Source organism: Eptatretus burgeri, chromosome 16 (assembly GCF_056783735.1).
Source record: "Eptatretus burgeri isolate ZD-2024b chromosome 16, Ebu_testis_v1, whole genome shotgun sequence".
Taxonomy (NCBI): Eukaryota; Metazoa; Chordata; class Myxini; order Myxiniformes; family Myxinidae; genus Eptatretus; species Eptatretus burgeri.
The window spans coordinates 2,216,980-2,237,903 of NC_140976.1; the positions used below are offsets into that span (position 1 = coordinate 2,216,980).

General features: G+C 42.6%; 2 protein-coding genes across 2 annotated transcripts in view; one reads left to right on the plus strand and one right to left on the minus strand.

The window, feature by feature from the left end:
• Window positions 1-11,519, plus strand: part of LOC147010326 (uncharacterized) — a 43,194-nt gene extending 31,675 nt beyond the window's left edge. The window contains exon 7 of the transcript XR_015052274.1: window positions 11,275-11,519. The gene's annotated coding sequence lies outside the window, so the exon portion shown is untranslated. The remainder of the gene's footprint in view (window positions 1-11,274) is intronic.
• Window positions 1-17,384, minus strand: part of CHODL (chondrolectin) — a 23,647-nt gene extending 6,263 nt beyond the window's left edge. The window contains exons 1-4 of the mRNA XM_085859199.1: window positions 16,939-17,384; window positions 16,105-16,402; window positions 11,258-11,415; window positions 3,718-3,753 (exon numbers count right to left, since the gene is read on the minus strand). Of these exons, the coding sequence (XP_085715325.1) occupies window positions 3,718-3,753; window positions 11,258-11,415; window positions 16,105-16,402; window positions 16,939-17,059 (613 nt within the window). The 5' untranslated portion in view covers window positions 17,060-17,384. The remainder of the gene's footprint in view (window positions 1-3,717; window positions 3,754-11,257; window positions 11,416-16,104; window positions 16,403-16,938) is intronic.
• Between the last annotated feature and the right edge of the window lie 3,540 nt (window positions 17,385-20,924).

The following is a 20,924-nucleotide window of genomic DNA, read 5'->3' on the forward strand; positions in this document are numbered from 1 at the left end:
GTCGTGGTGGTCATCATCATCATGTTGCGGGTTCGAGTCCCGCCGAGCTGGATCATCGTCGCCTCTGATCTTCTCCTTGGTCTTGGTTGATTGGTGCATGGCCGGTTGGAGAGCGTGGTACCTGGTGCTTGGAGCGGCATCGTGTTGCGGGTTCGAGTCCCGCCGAGCCGGATCATCGAAGACCACACGAGGTGGACAGATCCAAGCACAGGCTCTGGTCTCCAGCTCTCCTTTGCTCGAGCTGGAAGCCTTCAATAAAGACCAGACGGGGTCCATTTCTGTGTGTGTGTGTGTGTGTGTGTGTGTGTGTGTGTGTGTTTGTGTGTGGGCCCGTCTTCAAGTAGAATTGTATAAGTGCTTGTGTGTAAAATTACATTTCTTATAGTCGTGATATCTCTGCTCTTTATGTGTTCCCTTTCCCCTATTGTAAAATAAATACCCCTATTGTTGAATGTTTCTGTGTTTCTATCATTGGTTTGCCACGCTGCGAACGGGAACTAGGAGGCTTCATTGTTGCCGTAATCTTGCAATTGGCCCAGCAGGAATCTGGTACTCTCCGCTCGGGGTATGGCTCGGATCCCGCTTGGTAACGGCCCGGATCGCGCAGATCCTGCCGAGGGTGAATTTCCCCGGTAGTTTGGACGACGTGGCTATTTAGGTAAATTGAAATTGGCAATCGACCCTATCCCACGTGGTCGACCTATTGGCGTTCTTCGGTCGGATAAGGGACCCGTCTGCTCCGCAGTTATCCGGGGTGATGACCTATAAATTCCGGGTGTTCGGTGGAGCCGACTCTACTGCTCCATCTAGCGGTCGTGCTCGCCACCGAAACTCGGCCCCACAACAAAAGGACGATGTCGAAGGAAGATTGGCAACCAAGCCAAGGTGGAGAGGTTTGAGGGAGAATGGAAGAGTAGGCCACTGCCAGGCGCGCCTGGCTTGACAGCTAGTGTGCTGTCGATGGAGGGACGCGTGAGGGTCAGCAAGACTCGTGTCTCACATGAAGGAAGATTGTGTCTCACATCACATGAAGGAAGGACACATGAGGAGGACTCTGAGGTAGACACGGCCGGGGCTGGAGAGATCTGCCAGGAGCAGAGGAGAAGCAAGCGAGGCTCTACGGGTAGCAGTGTGAGAGATTTATTGTTGCATGTCTGCGGGTGGCTGCTGTGCTGCAAGTATGGCTATGAAAGTGGAAGCTCTCAAGAGCCATCCACAGAGAAGGGAGGTAAGCCTGAAGTGGTATGATAACTGAGGGAAATGAACGGTGCCGAGATGGCGAGAGAGGATTGTGTAGGAGGAGGGCAGGATGGATGAAGTAGGGCGATACACAACAGGACGCTGAGAGCAGTTGCTGTGCCACGAGTAAGGTGACGAGTGTTGAAGCTCTCATGAGCTGGACACAGAAAGGAGGTAAACCTGAAGTGATATGATAACCGAGGGAAATGAACGGTGCCGAGATGCCAGGAGAGGATAGGAAGGGGGCAAGACGACAGGAGGAGGAAAGTATGTTGAAAATAAAAGAAAACAAAATATGAAATATTAGAACACAGACTCCACACAGAAATTCTGTGTCTGTGGAGTGGTGAATAAGCCTGGTGTTGGCTTCATGGTTATGGTGGTGTGCTTGGGATCCAAGAATTCTGAGTTCAAATCCCACTCGGCTGTTTAATTAATACCAGGTGGGGTTGACTCTGCCTGTCATCCTTCCGAGGTCGGCAAAATGAGTGCCAGCTTGCTGGTATCCTGTGACGGAGTGACGACCGGTCCAGGATTGTGTCCAATAATCAAGGAGACTGCTTAGGCAGCACCAACGCTCTGCACAGAGTATGGTACCAATGGATGGATGGAAGTGGCAAATCCGAGCAGATGGGATGCACATTTATAAAGAAATAGCCTGCACCTCCTCTTGTGAAGCAAAAATTCATCACCCACAGAGACAGGCATCCGCACTCGAAAGACTGATGAGGTGCTAACTGTTTTTGGCAAAAAGAAAAGATCAAGCTACACAGAAGAAATATAAAGAAGGGAAAATGGTCATTCGCTGACATCATTACGTCCGTCGTCGACAGACCGTTACCGCTGAGAGGTGTAATTCCACTCCTCGAAAATAGCGCTGCAATGTAAAACCCTCTTCTGCACATGCTGACTACCTCAGAATGTGAATTTAACACAAAAAATGTAACAAGAAACATTGTATCTCTATATTAATACTGAAGGACCAATTTTGTGCTCCTCCGAGCGGTCGCGTCACGTTTTTCTCGATACTGTGACCTGAGAAGTTTTGACACGGTGTTTGTATGTCAAAGTAGACACGTGCACAAATCAGGGGACTTCTTCACAAGAAGTGTACACCAAAAATGTCGTGTACAAGGACGTTTTGTAGGCCTCATTAGCTCAGGCCATGGAATACATCGACTGGGATCCGGCTCTTCAAGAGTCGTCACTGGTTGTCATATTGGGCTCATCCGTCTATGACGGGGTTTCGGCTAGTTCTAATAATTTCTCGATTTCTTATGCACATTTATAGATAAACACAATGCCCCAAGTTATGATCGTTTTCATATTAGACGGTGCATAAATTTCGGTAACATCAGAGTGCTGGTATGCTCCGAACCAGAAAGTAAATTTTTTTTCTCTCTCTTCTCTTCTCTTTTTTGTTTTTCCTTGCCACGACATTGTGAAAAGGTAAAATACGTTGGGACTAATTGTATCATTGGGTATTAAAACTAAATTGCAAATAATCGTAACTGCGAATAATATGCCAACTTCCGGGCCACACACGTACGGGCATGCGAGAGCGAAGAAACGGCCTGTGTGGTTGTTGTTTGTTGCTCACGGTTTGAATATTTATTTATTAATTTTTTTTTTTTTTTTACGGGCACGTACGAGTATATTTAACTTGGAGAGATGAGATTTCTTTGTGTCTGCCAATGACATCTGTGTTTGAGGTTCTCCAGGTGTCATTCCCAGCCTGCTTGCATTTCCACTGCTGGTGTGTGAAGGGAAGAGGGAATTAAGTCGAATATGTCAGGACCTTGTGGGTACGTTGAACTCCTGCTGTTTATTCGTGTTTATCTTGTGAGTCTTGAGTCAAATGTGCGATATGGTTCGTCAAACATGAGATCATTCTACTGGATCGTGTGGTTAAAAACGCATTTTCCACCTGCTTTAGTGCAATTCCTATCACACAGGATTGTCGGACAATCATTGTCTCGAAATTCGAACTTGTAAATTTTGATGTCATCTTCTCTCCAGGTGCACCTTCAAATGAAGGGATCCAAGATGGTCATTATTGATCCTCAATTTCCCTATCTGTCGACACTTTAACTGGAATGAAGAGCAAAGAAACCCTGATGTAGCAATTGGTGACATGTGGAGCACCCTACCGAGATGTCAAGGTGCTTATTTGATGGAGGACAATTCCACAACCTCCGATAACATGATACAAGACCATCCTGTTGCTCTTCACTCTTGGACCTTGGGAGTCCTAGTTTGTACTTTGTGTCGTTTCGATTGTTTACTTCTGATTGATTCTCAGCATTGTGGTCACATAAGACCATTTTAACAGGAGATACCACAAAATAGTTCATAATGCAGTGAAATGATTTTCAGTTTTTGGCACAACTCAAAAGCACCTTAGTTGTTTACATTCCCTCGTATTGGAGCACAACGTACCCGGAAACACTTTTGTCACCGGTATTTGAGCTTTCTTACCCGAGACAGATGAGTTGGCAGTCTCGAACATCTTTTCTGAAGCACAAAAAAGGAAAACTTGTGTTAGTGTACATTTTCTCATCAGCAGCAATAACAAAAACAGCATAACAGTGGCAGTGAGTTATCATATGTGAGTACTCTGTGGGGTGGAATTGCAATGAATTCGAACCAACTCTGCGCTGCGTGGTTGACTGGAAATGATTGTAACTTGGCAGACATTCCAACTTTCATTGCGGAACTTCACAACCAGCATGTTGTCCTTCAGAGGACATCCAAAGCCGGCTGTTTAATCTGCAGTCACTCGTGGACCTTGAATTTCTGATGATATCTTCCAAAAAGAGGAGACTATTTTGGAGTACAGAATTCCGTATTCCTGCTTTCTGACTGTGCTTGAAGCCATCCAGACTTAATCTCCATAATAAGGGGGACAGAATTCAGAATGACTACCAAGTAGGTTTATGTAGTGGTTGTGATTGTAAGGTTTTTAATGTTTTTTTTTTTGCATACATGATCGAGGCTCGTGGAAGAGATACAGCAGAATTCAAGGGAATAAAATATAAATGGGGAAACACCAACAGCAGAGTAGAAGTGAAAGTGAGATCAAGTGGATGGGGAGAAGGACATATCGGGGCAAACAAACTGCACACAGGCTGAATGAAACACAACGAGAAGAGGAAGGGGAAGGTGGGAATGAAATAGAAAAGGAACAAACCAACTAACAAAGAAAAACCGGTGAGGGATAGGAAAGGGGTAGGGGGGAAATCACAATGACCTGGACAAAGGGAGTGTTGGGACTGCGGTCATTTGGAGTTGAAGTGATCAAGAGTATGGAAGTAGGATGACCTGAGGTAGGGGTGAACAGCTGTCTTGAAGACCGGGAGAGAATAATGCGATTGAAGAATGTGTGGAAGAAGGTTTTGGCCTGCTCAACCACGCCTTGACTTGGAACAGGCCACAGCGATTTCTTAACGACAGTTTTTTTTGTTTTAAACTTTCCTCACTCATATCATCAAATGCATGTTTATCATAGCTACAAATCGCTGGGTACATTGCAATGCTTGTAAACGCCAGGAAACGTCAGCGTCCGTGCCTTTATTTCATTTCTGCACATGCAATAACCTCGATAATCTCTTCAAATAAATGGGATTACAAAATTTAAGCTCCAGAATTGAACTTAGAAGCAGTTCCACCTCCTAAAGAAAGTGTTCATTTGTCCAATTTGGACATATTTGACATTTTGGTCCTCTTTGGGAGGTGTATGCTTATGACGGTTCGGTGATTACGAATCGCATGCCAAGCGAGCCGTTTCTTATCAACCTTTCGTTGGAGTGCTTAAGTCACTTGGCGAGTGCTCTACAATATTCGCACTGTCACTGAATACTAAATCAATCGGCTTGAATAAAGGTCAGGAGGTACTCGCGTGCATTGGCCAAGTGTTATTCTGCGATTTAACAGGTGGTGGCTGGCTCGCTGAAAATAGGAAATTTTATTTTACATGACTTTTCCCTTTTTGTTCTTCCATTATACGACCTGTGACTTTGGCATAAATAAATACGAAGAAAAATTAAACGTTTCGATTTTAAAAGTTTCTTCAACCGTTTCGTGGATTGCTTGGTGAAGCCACTTGGCGCACGTTCTTCAAGCTTCAATCAATTGCGTTACTGCGGTTTTTTCCAAGGGGTAGGAAGGCAAAATAAATTATATGATCACAATGAGTAAAAAATGTTTTCAGTAAGGAAGTAATGAATTGCCACATCATGGCAGGAAAGGCGAGAGGTACACATGCTCGCTCTGCTTAGCCTGGGTTCGAATCCCGACCCAGCTATAAACTGTCATCCCGGTGTTTCACAGGCAGGGTGATTCATCAATGTGTGTGCCATCTCTTGGATGGATGATAAACTGGACATCATATCTGCCGGAATCCCTCACCCCTCTCCCTCTTACACCCATCCCCTCGCTTACCCCTATCATCCCCCTCTCTCTCCCTCCAAACCCTACCCCCTCTCTCCCACCACTCTCTCTCCCACCCCTCCCCTTGCTTCCCCACCCTCCCCCTTTGTTGAGGGGACTGTAACATGTATGAATCAGATTTGAAGTGAGCCTACCGGTGGGGTGTAAAGATCGCTGCATGTATGAGCATGCATACAGGCAGACGTTTACCAGGAAGATAGCATGGGTTTTAAATGCTCCCATCACAGGTCTCAAAGTATCCGTGTGTGTGTGTGTGTGTGTGTGTGTGTGTGTGTGTGTGTGTGTGTGTGTGCACATGCAAGTTGCTGTTGTTGCCTGCTATCTCCACATGTGGTGGGTGCGTTTCAGGAGGTGAAACAGACCTACCAGGTCTCAACGTATCCACATGTGTGTGTGTGTGTGTCATTGATTGGTATCTACATACGTGGGTTTTAGAATGTTGAATGGAGTCCTCCCAGGACAGGCTCAAAGTATCCACCTTCATTTTGGTAAGGGGTCACAGTTCTCTTCAGGATCGTTACTGAGTCCCAGGTAGCTAACAACTGCAGTTATTTGGAGTAATAGTCCCAGGGATGTTTTTTAATATCTCTATGAGGTTCTTTGTCATCATTCCTGTAGCTCCAGCTATGACTGGTACAACTTTGACATTCTTCAGTTTCCAGGATCTTTTCACTTCATTCTTGAGGTCTTGGTATTTGGTCATTTTCTTGATTTCTGCATCGTTTAGTCCAAAATCACTAGTATTAACACCTCAATTAGCAATGCCTTCTTCTCTATTTTTTTGTACCTAAGTATGATAATCTGGTCGCAATGCTTTGTTTTTGATGTTCACGCTCAATGGAATAATTCAGTCATACGTGAGCGGTACTTCCATGTTTTCCGTCATTGCTTTTGGTTCATTTTCCCACAAATTCTCTGGAACTGGGATCTCAAAGTTTTTGCAGATGAGCCAGCAGATTACTTTACAAACTCTGTGTCATTGTGTGTACAGCTGTTCTGACATGAGGTTATTTTGTTGTGTGTGTGTGATTGATCATTAAGCATACCATATCATTCTCTTTGCTAATGCCACCTCCACCCCTCACCTCGTTTTTCCTCCTCCCCCCACCTCACTCTCTCTCTGTTTCTTTCTCTCTCTCACCCCCTCCTCACACCCTCTCTCCTGCACTATATAAGAACGTTTGGTGAGGCATCGCTGTCCCCAACTCCCCACTCCTTGCTCTTCCCCCCTTCCTAGTTTCCCTCCCTCTTCCCTCCCTCTTCCCTCCACTCTCTGCCCTCCCTCTGTCCTCTCCCCTCCCTTCCCTCCATCCTCTCCCTTCCCTTCCCTCCTTCCTCTCCCCTCCCTTCCCTCTTCTCCCTTCCCTTAGTCCTCTCCCCTCCCCTCCCTCCTCTCCCCTCCCCTCCCTCCTCTCCCCTCTCCTCCCTTCCCTCCCCCCATCCTCTCCCTTCCCTTCCATCCTCTTCCCTCCCCTCCCTTCCCTCCATCCTCTCCTCTCTTCTCCCTTCCTTCCATCCTCTCTGCCTCTACTCCTCCTCTCTCCCTCCCCTGCCTCCTCTCTCATCCTCCCTCCCTCCTCTCCTCTCTCTCCCCTTACTCTCTTTCCCCTTTCTCGCTCTCCCCTTCCTCGCTCTCCCTCCCCTCCATGCCCCCCCTAATATCGCCATCAGCGATTTGCTCGTATGTAATAAAGTGCGGCACATCTCGCATGCATGATACAGTGGACACTGTACAAAGGACACTTTGCGTGCAGGGAGGGGCTAGAGGTTGCCTGCGGTGTCTTTCATGTGCGAAGGGAGGGATGAGGGGCTGTATTGAAAGTTCCCTCAGAAACAGTGGCATTTCCCACAAGCTGGATCATGGACATGCCCACATCAAATGTGGACCAATGACAAAGAGGCTCGCATGAGAGAGATGGAAAAAGCTATAATCCCATGAGGAAGAAGAAACCCTGGGTGTGGATGGTGTGGAAGAAGCCCTAAAAGCTTGTCTGACGAGGGGCAGAGTGATGTGCAGAATGTGCGGAGAGAGGGAGGGAGCTCATGGTGCGGAGGAGAGCAGTGGGGAAAACCCAGGGCATGGCATGGTTCATGTGTGAGCTGCTTGCCATTGACATATCTGGGACGCTGGAGATGACTTGCCTACTGGGTCTGGAGGTCTCAGAAACACAGCTGCATGTACCATCACCACTCCACTGCCCGTCTTCCCTATCCTTTCCCCCCCAGTATATTTGGACCGGCACAACCCTGTAAGGCTGTGTGAGGTGAGGGAAGGAGTCGACCCCACACTTCATACTTTTATTTTCTTCTCAGTTCTTCTCATCTTTTTCTTCAACCCTCAATGACGGCCATGTGTCTTTTGTGTAAATAACATTGTATAAGAATATGTGTAAGGGTTAAATCTGCTCTTTTGTGCCTTTTGCCTGGAGACACTTACTTTTAAATGATTGGTTGCATGTGTGTGTGTGTGTGTCTGTGTGTGTGTAAATAAATAATTGTTGGTTGTCATTACAAATCTGTCTTGGTTGTCCTTTCCTTCATTTGTCTAATATAGTGTAAAAGCATAGTTATATGGGAAGTTGTACCCCACCTGATTTGCTCTCGTTAGCCAGCATACACTCACTGGATCACTCGGCAGTAACCCGAGTGTGTTCTGAGGGCAAGAAACTCGGTTAATTTAGTCACCTCCTAAGGTAAACGGTGTCAAATGGATAACCATGCTAGAGTTGATGAGGTTAATTGACATCTGTGGTTGCTTAGCCACCCGCTGGACTGCAGAGTTATCCATGGCTGCTGGGCCTCAGGACCGGGAATTCAGAAGGAAACTAAGGGCTTCCCTTTGTGGAGAACCTCCAAACCCCTGGCCGTAACAATGTGTGTGCATGTATGCATGTCTGTCTATCTATCAATTTGTCTGTCTGTTGTAAGAATGCTCACATGTAATGTCTGTGTAATGCAATTCTGTATTGTCTATCTGATCGAAGATTGTGTGGTGGATGTGAGAATGCGCTTTCACTTTTATGAGGCACATGGGGGGGTGGAGGACATGGAGTTGATGTTCAGAAGGGGTGGGAAGAGCAAAGAGGGGACAGAGTTGGGGGGGAGAGGGTTTAAACTTCAGGAGGTTGAGGGGTGGTTGAGGACTTCCGGCAGGGGGTTGGGGGTGATTGAGGTGTCGTGGTGGGATGGAAGGGTTGAGGAGCTGTGGTGGGGGTTGGGGAGGGTGTTTGGAGGCTTGGAGTGTGACAGGTTGGAGAGGGATTGAAGACTCGGGTTGGAAAAGCTTGTTTGAGGACTTGGGAATTGGCCTTGATGACTCGGGATTTGCAAGGATGGCTTGAAGACTTGGGGTTGAGGTTTTGAGACTGGGATGGGGGGAATGGGTTCAGGACTTCAACAAGAAATGGGTTGAGAACTCAAAATCACATTTTACATGATGTGGAATTTTCACGAGTCCCTGCCATCAAGCTGTCAAAGGACATTCCTGTCAAACTCCCAAAATATTCCACACTCCATTGGAAACTAATTCCTTTACAACAGCCCGGTGGAACTAGGTTATCTGCTGGTCTATGCAGTATGTAAATGCAAGTTTCTAGATTGTGTCTGAACCAGGTAAATGTCAACCACAGCATGTATAATGCTGAATGATACCTCATTTAAGAACTCTTGCATCTGGACAGTGCATGCAGATTGCAGAGGTTTACAAACATCCATATTCACCCAAATTTGAATTATGTGCATTGCTTTGTGCACTCAGGTGGTGCAAAAGCTCAGTATCATTGGTTGGCATCTAACAGAAGATATATATATATATATATATATATATATATATATATATATATATATATATATATATATATATATATATATATATATATATATATATATTTTTTTTACACATCAACGGGCACATGCCAACCCAAAAGTGGGGGGAAGGGAAAAGGGAAGGAATCAGAGGAAAGGGAGTGAGTGAATGCAAATCAATTGAGATTAATGGCAAATGTAGTATAACCTTTCGAGGAAAAGTGGGAGGTGCGAATGTAAACCTTGCCTAGACGGGCCAAGAGGTCAAATGTTGACAGCTCTTCAATCACATCACTCCTTTGTGTGTCTCAAGTAGACAAATTAGCGGTTCTTCAAGGAAAGCAAGAGAAAGATTGTGTACTCGTATATCAGTAGTGGAGCTATCTTTTCATGCTAGGGACCTTGTGCTCTCTCGCTCTTGTGCCACGGCCCACTGCCCAACTCCTCACAGTGCTGTTTGCTCAGCACAGCTCGTCCTGGCTCAAGCACAATGGGTCCTGGCAGGCGACTCCTCTGTGGCACGAACAGGCAGGGAGCTTCTCTTTGGGTCCCCAGCACATTTTAGCAGCGAATGCTTTGACGTTCCCGCTTTTAAGCAGCTTGAGCGGGGCAGAGACTTGAGGGAGCAAAGTTTGTGGGAGGTGGAGCTCCTGGGAGCAAAGGCTATGGCGTGTCCTTTGACTCACTGCAGCTCGTCCTCACTGGTGTGCTGACCAGTTGACAGCCCCACACCAATCAATCATTCCAAAGTCTGACTCTTCCTTGGAGTCGACTCTTCCTCCCCCGACAGGTTTTCCCGCCCTGCTAGCGGTCTTTCCCATAGAGCGATTTTGAAAAGTAAAAGTGGGTTGTCATCTGTAATTTTGTTGTGTGTGGTGCTGTGCAAGATAATTATGAAAGAAAGAAAGAAGGGGGGTGGGATTTGTAAATAATAATGGATTTGTACCCGATATTGACTCGATGAATGGTTAGAGGGAAATTTGGGGAAGAAAATTAACCGAATCAGGTTCTGTTACGAGTGGAACGGCAACCACAGTAAATGAGCCATGGTTGTAAAACATATGGATAGAAAGGAGTAAGAGAATTAAAAGGAAGATAATTAAAGGGAAGGAAGACCTATCTAATCCCACACACAAAATATTCAGTCAATTCCGTCAAGGTATAATTACCAATTCATCGATTTTCTTCACCGAGGAACCTTAGCAGTCTTAACATTTAAAGACTATTACTCTGTCAAAGGACATTCCTAGTAAACTCCACAAGTATTCCACACTCCATTGGAAACTACTGTAATTCCCTTTCAAATGAAACCTGAGACTCCTTACTAATGCTTCCACTTTCTTTTCATGCACATATGAGGAGTACAAAAGAGCATGCCCTGACAATGGCTTGTGTGGGCAGAAGCCCAAACTTTCACAGGCAGTGTATAATCTCAGAGTGATTGGTTCAAATGTCTACCAGAAGAAAAAAGTAATATAACCACAAACTATTCAGTCAATTCCATCAAATATACAACTTCCTTTTCATAGATTTACTTCACTTTAGTAGTCTTAACTTTAGCAGTCTTAACAGTTAATTCGGATTTGGATTCATGGTTTGATTTGGTGATGGATGTCCAGATTGTTTGTTCAATTTGGTGCTCAATGTTCCGATTCTTTGATCGATTTGGTGCGGGATGTTCAGATTGTTAGTTTTATTTGATGCTGGGTATTCAGATTCCTGGTTTGATTACTGTTGTAGTTAATGTGTTCTGCATATAATGTACCTCCTGCATATTTGCAGATGTAGTTGTGCCGCATGTTACAGCGATCATCATTCCAGCGGTACAAGTATCGGCCACCGAAACCTGGTCGTGCCGTCGGTTGGTGGTACATGACTACGCATGCCTCCGCACCACATGATGGTTCATCGGTGTACCAGTGTCTGCAGTACCACACCACATAATGCTTCTTTACCTTACTTCACCACACACCACATCATTCATGTTATAAACTTCTTTATTACTCCAGTTCAGTACAATGAAGAACAGCAGGAAAATACCCTCTTACATAATTTTTCATTGGTTTAAGTAATGATTTTGTTTTGTAAAATCTCTGTGCTTGTCATACTCACGAAAACATTGGCTTGTGAAATGATTTGTTATTTTAAATCATTGTACTTGTATCATTCACTAAATCATTGGTTTGTGAAATGGTTTGTTATTTTAAATCCTTGCACGAGTACCACTCACTAAATCATTGGTTTATCTTATGATTTGTTACTTTAAATCATCGTGTTTGTATCAATCATGAAATCATTGCTTTGTGTAATGATTAGTTATTTTAAATCCTGAAACTTGTAACATTCACGAAATCATTGGGTTGTGAAATGATTTTTTATTTTAAATCATTGGACTTGAAATACTCCCTAAATCATTAGTTTGTGTAATTATTTATAATTGTAAATTGTTGTGCTTGTAACACTCTCTAATACATTGGCTTGTGTAATTATTGGTTCACGAAAAAATATTTTCACGAAAAAAATAAGTTACCACTATATTCGTTATTGTTGTATATCTGTCTGTCTGTGTGTGTGTCTGTCTGTCTGTCCCGAGCACAGCTCCTTGGGTTTTGATCCGATCCTGATAAGATTTTAGTGGGAGGTTTATATCATAATCCAGTTGTGTTTTCCTGAAAATGGGCGTGGTGCTCCCATTAGGGGCGGAGCCACGCCCAAAAAACATGTGTTTTTAGGGCGTAGCCGATTTCAATTTGCATCTTCTCCTAGGGGGTTTGTCGAATCTGACGGGTTTCGGTATTTGGTTAGCCCAATGGCACCTGCATAGCCCCACGGAGCTCGATTTTTCATTTTCGTCCCAAGGTCAAGGTCACAAGGTCACGAACTTAGAAAATTTCGAATTTTGACATAAAAATCATACGACCGCCCAAACTTTGAGAGCTAGGATGACAATATTTTTTATGCATAATCTTGAGGTCATTCCCCACCTAAAGTCTTGAAACCATTTTGCTCTATCTCGAACATCTTGCCCGTGGCGCCCCTTCAAGTTTGTTTTTACGCTGATTTCATCAAAGTATTGATAATCCGAGGAGTGCGAAATGCCATATAGCCTATATGACGTTATATTGTTCCTGGAATGTTCCAGAGGAAGTTTTGCACCAAAGGTCATAATCCTTGACCTTTGACCTTTAAAGTTCACAGAGGTCAAATTTTCTAAGTTGTGGGATTCGAACCGGGTTTTTGACCTTCTTCGACGAACTAACTCCATTAAGCTATAGCACGTATCTTGTTTCCTTATTTTAATGTCCACACCATTGTTTTGTGACCTTTAAAGGTTATGCAAAGGTCAAATTTTTTAACTTGTTGAACAAAACCAGGTTTTCGTCATTTTGAATCTAATAACCTGTCACTCGTACCACATCATGTTGATCATTTTTATAATTTGGTCAAACATTATCACATTGTCTCATCCTTGACTTCTGAAACTATCTACATCGTCAAATACCGCTCGTGAACCATCGTCGTCTTCAGACTTGTTTGTAATTTTAAATCATTGCACTTGTAATACTTGCTAAATCATTGGTTTGTGTAGTTTTTTTTGTAATTGTAAATTGTTGTGGTTGTAACACTCGCTAATACATTGGCTTGTGTAATTATTTGTAATGTAATATCATTGAACTTGTAATACTTGCTAAATCATTGGTTTGTGAAATGATTTGTTATTTTAAATCCTTGCATTAGTAACACTCACCAAATCATTGGTTTATCTTATGATTTGTTATTTTAAATCATTTTGTTTGTATCAATCATGAAATCATTGCTTTGTGTAATGATTAGTTATTTTAAATCCTGAATCCTATAGCACTCACAAAATCATTGGGTTGTGAATTTATTTTTTTTATTTTAAATCATTGTTCTTGTAATACTAAATCATTGGTTTATGAAATTATTTTGCTATTTCAAATCATTGCACTTGTTACACTCGCTAATACATTGATTTGTATCATTATTTGTAATTTTAAATCATTGCACTTGTAATACTTGCAAAATCATTGGTTTGTATACTTATTTTCATTTTAAATAATTGGGCTTGTCATGCTCAAGAAATCATTGGTTTGTGAAATTGTTTTGTTATTTTAAATCAAAGTACATGCAACACTAACAAAATCATTGGTTTGTGTGTTTATTAAAAAAATTAAATTGTTGTAATTCTCACTCTCTGAACTATCATTGGTTTGTGGAATTATTTTGTTATTTTAAATCATTGTACTTGTAACACTTCCTAAATCATTGATTTGTGCGATCATTAAAAAAAATTAAATTGTAATTCTCACTCTCTGATCTATCATAGATTTGTGTATTTATTTGTAATTTTAAATAATTATTATTGTAATACTCATTAAATCATTGGTTTGTGGAATTATTTTGTAATTCTAAATCATTGTACTTGCAACATTTCCTAAATCATTGATTTGTGGACTTATTTATGAATTTAAATCATTGCACTTGCAACATTCATGAAATCATTGGTTATTGTAATTATTTATAAATTCAAATCATTGGACTTATAACATTTACCAAATCATTGGTTTGTGTAGTTATTTATAAATTTAAATTGTTGTGCTTGTAACATACACTAAATCGTTGGTTTGTGTAATTTTTTGTTTTTTAAATCATTGTGCTTGTACCATTTACTATTGGTTTGTGTAATTATATATAAATTGAAGTTGTTGTGCTTGTAACACTCACTAAATCATAAGTTTGTGTAATTATTTGTAATTTTATATAATTGTGCTTGTAATATTCAATAAATCATTGCTTTGTGTAATTATTTATGAATTTAAATCATTGTACTTACAACATTCACCAAATCATTGGTTTGTGTAATTATTTATAAACTAAAATCGTTGTGCTTGGAACACTCACTAAACCATTGGTTTGTGAAATGATGTGATATTTTAAATCATTGTGCTTGTCACACTCACTAAATAATTATTAGTCCTTTCTAAAGCTTGTTGGAATGACAAATGTTGATATGATTGGTGGTGTCGAGGGAATTGTCGAGCTCTTTATATTTTGATTGAAATTTTAAAGTGTTTTACACATCTGCATTCAACTTGTTGCATTCTAGAGGGAACATTTGGGTGTCTTACCTCACAATTTGGGATTGGTTGGGGCCATTAAAGTAGTGGAGGATGGGAAGCCAGTCCCCACTTTTGTCTTGCACGACTATTAGCTCAATGCACATTGTGTTCTGTGAATGGCACGTTGAGATCCATTCCAGTCTCCATCCTTACAGTCCTGGCCAACATTACTCCAGCACACATTAATCGGTCATCTATCAGGATAAGGACTTTTGGAATTCAACCACAAACAAGAACTGTTTCCTACACAATTATGTGGCAGAGAAACCTCCCTTGTGACATCTGAGATCACTCACCCCATTCTCCCACTGAGCTCGAGCCTTCCTGCAATATGATCAGACTTTGCCTGTGACATGAGGGCAAAGGAAATCTGCTGGAAAATGTCTCTCCAACAATAGTTGGAGAAGGGATTGGCAAGACAGCGACCACAGATTGAAAGGATACTGGCCTCAGACCCTATACTTCCGTGCACCGGATTCACCCCTCAACGTCACTCATGAGGTTGACTCGAACAGACTCCACTGTCTCCAACATTTTCTTCACATATGAGAGGAGATCTATTATAATCTGTCCTGTTGGTCCACAAACCATTTTCCATTTTTTAGCTTCATGGGACCCAATCTTTTAATGGACTCATCAAATTCACATAATTGACTCATCATTTTCCTCATTTTTACGTGTGAAGCCTGCTTCCTTACTCAAAGGTTATTCACTCAATTTTCTTTTTTCTAAGCTGCAAGGAAACTGTTCATGAGAAATTAATCTCTCATATCCATTCCTTTTGCTTCCACTTCTTTCCATTCCTTTTGCTCAAACTCAGATCCGATCGTTTGGCTTTGTAACAAACAGTGAAGAAGTTATACGACTCCATTGGGCATCCTTGTCAATGTTTTGGAGACGATGCACACGTGAAGTTGCTGCACATGAGATATACAGTACTAATCTTAATGGTCTGCTCACAAAACTTCAGAGTTTTTGTACAATTTGGGCAGATATATAAATTGGGACAAAGCCTCTTGTACTGGATTTGTCATTAGTCTTGTTATCAACATTTAACTCTCCCAGTTTATATTCGCTCGATTGATTTCTTGCTCTAACCGTTTTGCCTTCCTGATGAAAACATCCCAAAAGGGCGTCCGGGTCTTCTGTCGATGTCAGCTTTTACAAATCGACAAGACCATGATACTTTGCCCTTTCAGGTATTCATTGTTGTTCAGACCTTTGGAGATGTCTTTTAACCCATGTCGTTTGGTACAGTACAAGTCTCTCACCTCATCCCAATGAAAACTGATACAATCGCTACCTTTTGATGTCACAAACCCCCCTATCAATTTTCCTCATATTACATCAGAAAACTTCTGGATGCATAATGTTGAACATTTTCACCTCGATAACCCGATATCATAATGTCAGCCTTTAGATCTTCACTTAACTTTCAGCAATTTTCCTTTTCCACACAGACACATCATACCTGTACTTGGCTTTGCTGCCATCAATCCAACTGTATCTTTGAGCACATGTGGAACCTTCTCTGGAATCTCGTCTCAGGCCAATCCAAAAGTCTCCATCTCCTCCTGGTGGAACCCTCAGGCTGGAGAGCAGTGACTCCAACAAACGCTGTTCTGCCGGAGACTCCACCGACACCAAAGTAGCCCCGTCTGTCTCGCAAGCCCGTCGAGCAGCCATGAACGGCAACCGGCGTGATGCATATGGAAAAGCAGCCATTTTATAGCAAGGACGTTGAGTTCCGTGCAGGCAGACAGTCTGTCCTAAAGAGATCAGAGGCCAGAAGGTATGTAAATGAGTTAAGAATGCATCAACCAAACATCATGACTGAGGCACTCATTTAGCTTGCCAGTTTGCATTGCCATGCAAAAGCTCACCTGTTCAAATTCAGATTTAATTAGTCGTATTATTATTCATCATAAATGTCACAATCCCTCATTTTATTAAATCACATTTCAGGCTCACAGAGCCAGACTTTTCTCTGAACAAGATCGAGGCTCATGTAAGAGAGGTGAAAGAGGGTAAAACGCAACAAACTGACAGTGAGACAACAAACTGACAGTGAGACAACAGCACAGAAGTGGATGAATGATGAGGGAGGAACTCCAGTAAATCACAGGTAAGATGTTTGGGTTTGGAGGGTTAATGGGGATAGAAAAGATCATGGGTAGGGATGGGGAATGCCATGAAATGATAGTGCACCACCGACATGAACAATCTCCAACTTCCATCTCTCATTGACCAGGCCAAGGCTGCTTTTCCCGGTTTTCCCTCCCCAAGTCCCTGTCTCCCGACTCACCGCTGAGAAGAGGTTTTTCCGTTCCTTGTGTCCACATCTCTGAGCCTGCAGCAATCGCATTAATCAGGCTCACCACACTCGTCCACACAGCCAGTATTACACACCTTCCCATCTCTTGCATTCTATCTGCCTTTCTGTTTCAGATTTGGTCTTGTGCTTTTCCTCTTTTACCCCATCTCCCCTTTTTATGTACCAGTCCCTGTCGTTGTATCTATGCCACTTTCCCTATTGAGATCTTCTCTTGCTGTTGTTCTGTCTGTTCTTCCTTTTTGTAGATGATGTTCATCGGTCTCTGTCTCTCTCCTCCTCCTCCTCCCCCCCTCCTCTCTCTCTCTCTCTCTCTCTCTCTCTCTTTCTCTCTCTCTCTCTCTCTCTCTCTCTCTCTCTCTCTCTCCCCTGTATTTTATCCTGTTCTTTAGGAAAAAATCATGTCTTTCCCCATTTCCACTACATCCCACTCCCCTCTCTTCTCTCTCATCCACTCCCCTCACTTATTTATACCCCCTACCTCTCCCCAAACCACCGAACACCCTCCCCCTCTCCTTCGTGACTGACTAAATAACTAAATCTGTCTCCAACCCTTCAGTTTATCTCTTTTGTCACGTCTTTGTCTCTCTCAAAGCTTTTGTCTTTATGTCATTGTCTATATTGTAGCATTGTCTTTTTGTGTTTGTCCTTAATTACCTCTAAATATTTACGATCAGAATCGATAGCTGATCAACCCTAAATACATTAGGAGATGGGGTGACGGAATTGCGACATCCAGAAAGCTTATGGATATGGAAGTACTGCACCCCCCCCCCCTTTCCACCCGAGTTTCTATGGAGTCATGCTGGAGGAGTTTATGGTGTCTGGATGGGACTAAAGAGGGTCCAGCTGTGCGACTTGGAACCCATACTGTTTAGTACAACCTGATAATGTTTGTACACTTTAAAATGGTACATTCCCATTTGTAGCCTGATTATATGTATTTACCACCCCCTCCCCCTTCCCACCCCATTTCCCCAATTGGGTTGGTGATTGATGTGGCCTTTGTTGTAAGTATCCTGATTAACAGGCTGATGGAGTATATACTTGATACCTTTGGAGTCGATGGTGATCTGATTGTGGAAGAGACATATTACTTTGCGAACCAAAACAAACCCAACATACAGCTTGAATACAACTTACCATGACATCGCTCATACGTGATGATACGTTGAGCCGGCCGTCTCATCTGCTTGCACTTCCCCGTAAACACTTGCGATCCACCATTGTGTTCTTGAGGAGGGCACCAGTTTGTGATTAATCTGTTTGTGGTGGGTGAACGTGTAACCACTCAACCGCAGATGTATCAAGCCTTGATAAAACACCAAGTGTTTTGGAAAATCCATGAGGCTTCGGATTTAATGAAACTCCAAATGAATGGTCCCACTCCAGCATGGCCGTGCGGTTTTACAGAAGTTCCTTTGAGTGAGCACGGTCACAAATCATTGTTTTATTTATGCGGAATTGCCATCAAATCCAAACAATATGGGAATTTGGTATGAGATGAGTTTTCTGCATACACTGCCAAACATTTAAAGGATAACATCGGCTGTAGATTTGAGAAAGAACTTGTTTTAAATCACGCTACCATAAATATATATATATATATATATATATATATATATATATATATATATATATATATATATATATATATATATATATATATATATATATATATATATATATATATATATATATATATTTATTTCCAATCCATGCTTGTTGTACCTCCGAAGTACTGCCTGGGAGTGAGGGTGATATTATGAGAGCTTGGCTGGGAAATATTTTTTTGCCACATTTTGGGCCTACCCCCTAAGGGAAGATCAGCAAAGTTCTTTCTAGGCAAACTGACCACCTACAGGCACCTATCCCTCTCCACATGGCTTTTTTCAGTCCTCAACTTGCCCCCTCTCTATACTCCCCACAGTTTAATGCTTTCGGTAATTTCCATTCGGTATTTCTCACAACATTTCATTCTGGTTTCCCATTCGATGATTCATAGATCAGTCATTTCAGTTTCCCTTTGGCATATCAGTTTCCATTCATCATTGCAATTTGTAATGTGATGTGAATGATGCACAAAAAAAGAACATCAAAAACAATTTTCAGGGGAATTTTATTCGATTATCTAATGGGTGTAGATGGGTCTAGAGTGGCTTAAGGGTCTTAAAAGGTCAAAAAATGGCTATAAGTCTGACTGGTCAAAGCGATCTTAGGTGTACAGAGTGTCTCAAGGGTCTTAAGGGTCATAAGGGTGTAAGGGAGTGAAGCTGTCATAAAGAATATTTCTTCTTTTTTTTGTATACAATGTCGAGGCTCATATGAGAGCGAACACACAGAATGTACAAGGGGAGCATAAGACAAGAGGGGTGGGAGAGGGAAGGACAAAACAGTGAGGAACAGAGACATGAGGAGATCTGTGGAAGGGAGAGGGATGGGGTGGGGAATACGGGGTACACAACAAGATGGACACTACAGGGACTTTCAGGTCCTGAAATTACAGGGAACTTTCAGGAAGAAAAGCAGGGAATTCTGAAGGAGGTGGATTTGAGGTGGATTAACGGGGGTAGAAAAGATTGAGGATTTGGATGGGAGAAGATAAGAGATGGTGGTGAAATTACCTGACATTAGTAAATACATTAACTATGGAGTGCAACACAGCAATAATAGTCCAAATGACCTCCTCATGACTGTTTCATACATCTATTTAGGTGTATTGTGGTTAAAAATCTGATCGTAGAAAGTTTTGTCATGAATTAACTTTGGGAGCTCAAAGCAGTGAGATCACAACCAAAAAAGCATTTTGCTTTTACAGATAGAGATGGATAATGTTGTAGTAATCAACAATGGACCTTTTCGATCGGCTTTATTCTCACAAAACCCATACGCATATCTAAAACAACATAAATATACATAGGGTAAGAATAACAAAATACAATAACTTGTACACATAATACTGAAGGCAAATACCACATACGCATCACATAATAACGAAGTTAAACTCCATACTCTAATCCCAATTACATTCCTCAGAGTACATTATTCCTAATATAGTATATAACATACCATTACTGTTCCAGCATAACTTTCCATGGAGTACGTGGTATACGTGTCATCACCAGCCATTGACCTTCATATACAGTGCTGCCACATCCGCCCAATTTCCGTTGCCGCCAATTACAGTATGGCACTTATTATCACAACATTCACCCCCTTCCGAGATATCTATCTCTATAAATCTAGTCTAATAGGAGGACGAATGGTGCGACCGGATCTTCTTGGCACTGGAGGGTTATCCACAGCATCTGATTGCTGTGGAGTTGCAGGAACTATATCAGGAACGAGATCACCCCCCTCTGAGCAGGGTGTGTCTTGGGGACTACCCTGGGGAATTACATTTTCTTCAGAAGCCTGAGGTAGAATTTGGGGTTCACTCTTGGATGGGGTTCCAATTGGGGCTAAGTGTCTTAACAGAGACCGTAGTTTCCCTGCCATCCGGGTAGCGAATATGGGCATAGTGGGGTCCAGCTTGGAAGAGGTCGACTTCATCCACAAGGGGATCAGTTTTATTCGTGCGTACGTGACGCTTCAGCAGGACTGGCCCAGGATTGCAGAGCCAAGTAGGCACCGAGGCTCCCGAGGAAGAACGACGAGAATAGTTCAGAAGTCTTTCATGAGGGGTAGCTTTGGTTGCTGTGGACAACAGTGAACGAATTGAGTGGAGAGCATCAGGCAGAACAGTCTGCCAGCATTTAATGGGTAGAATTGAACCTCTCCACTTGGCCATTCCCTTGAGGATTATAGCTCATAGTTCTGCTACCAGCGATCCCCCTACTGGCAAGGAAGTCTTGTAATTCCTTGCTCATGAAGGAGGGTCCCCGGTCCGAATGAATGTAAGCCGGCATTCCGAAAATAGCGAACAGCTGACAGAGGCACTTGATAACCGTGGAAGTGGT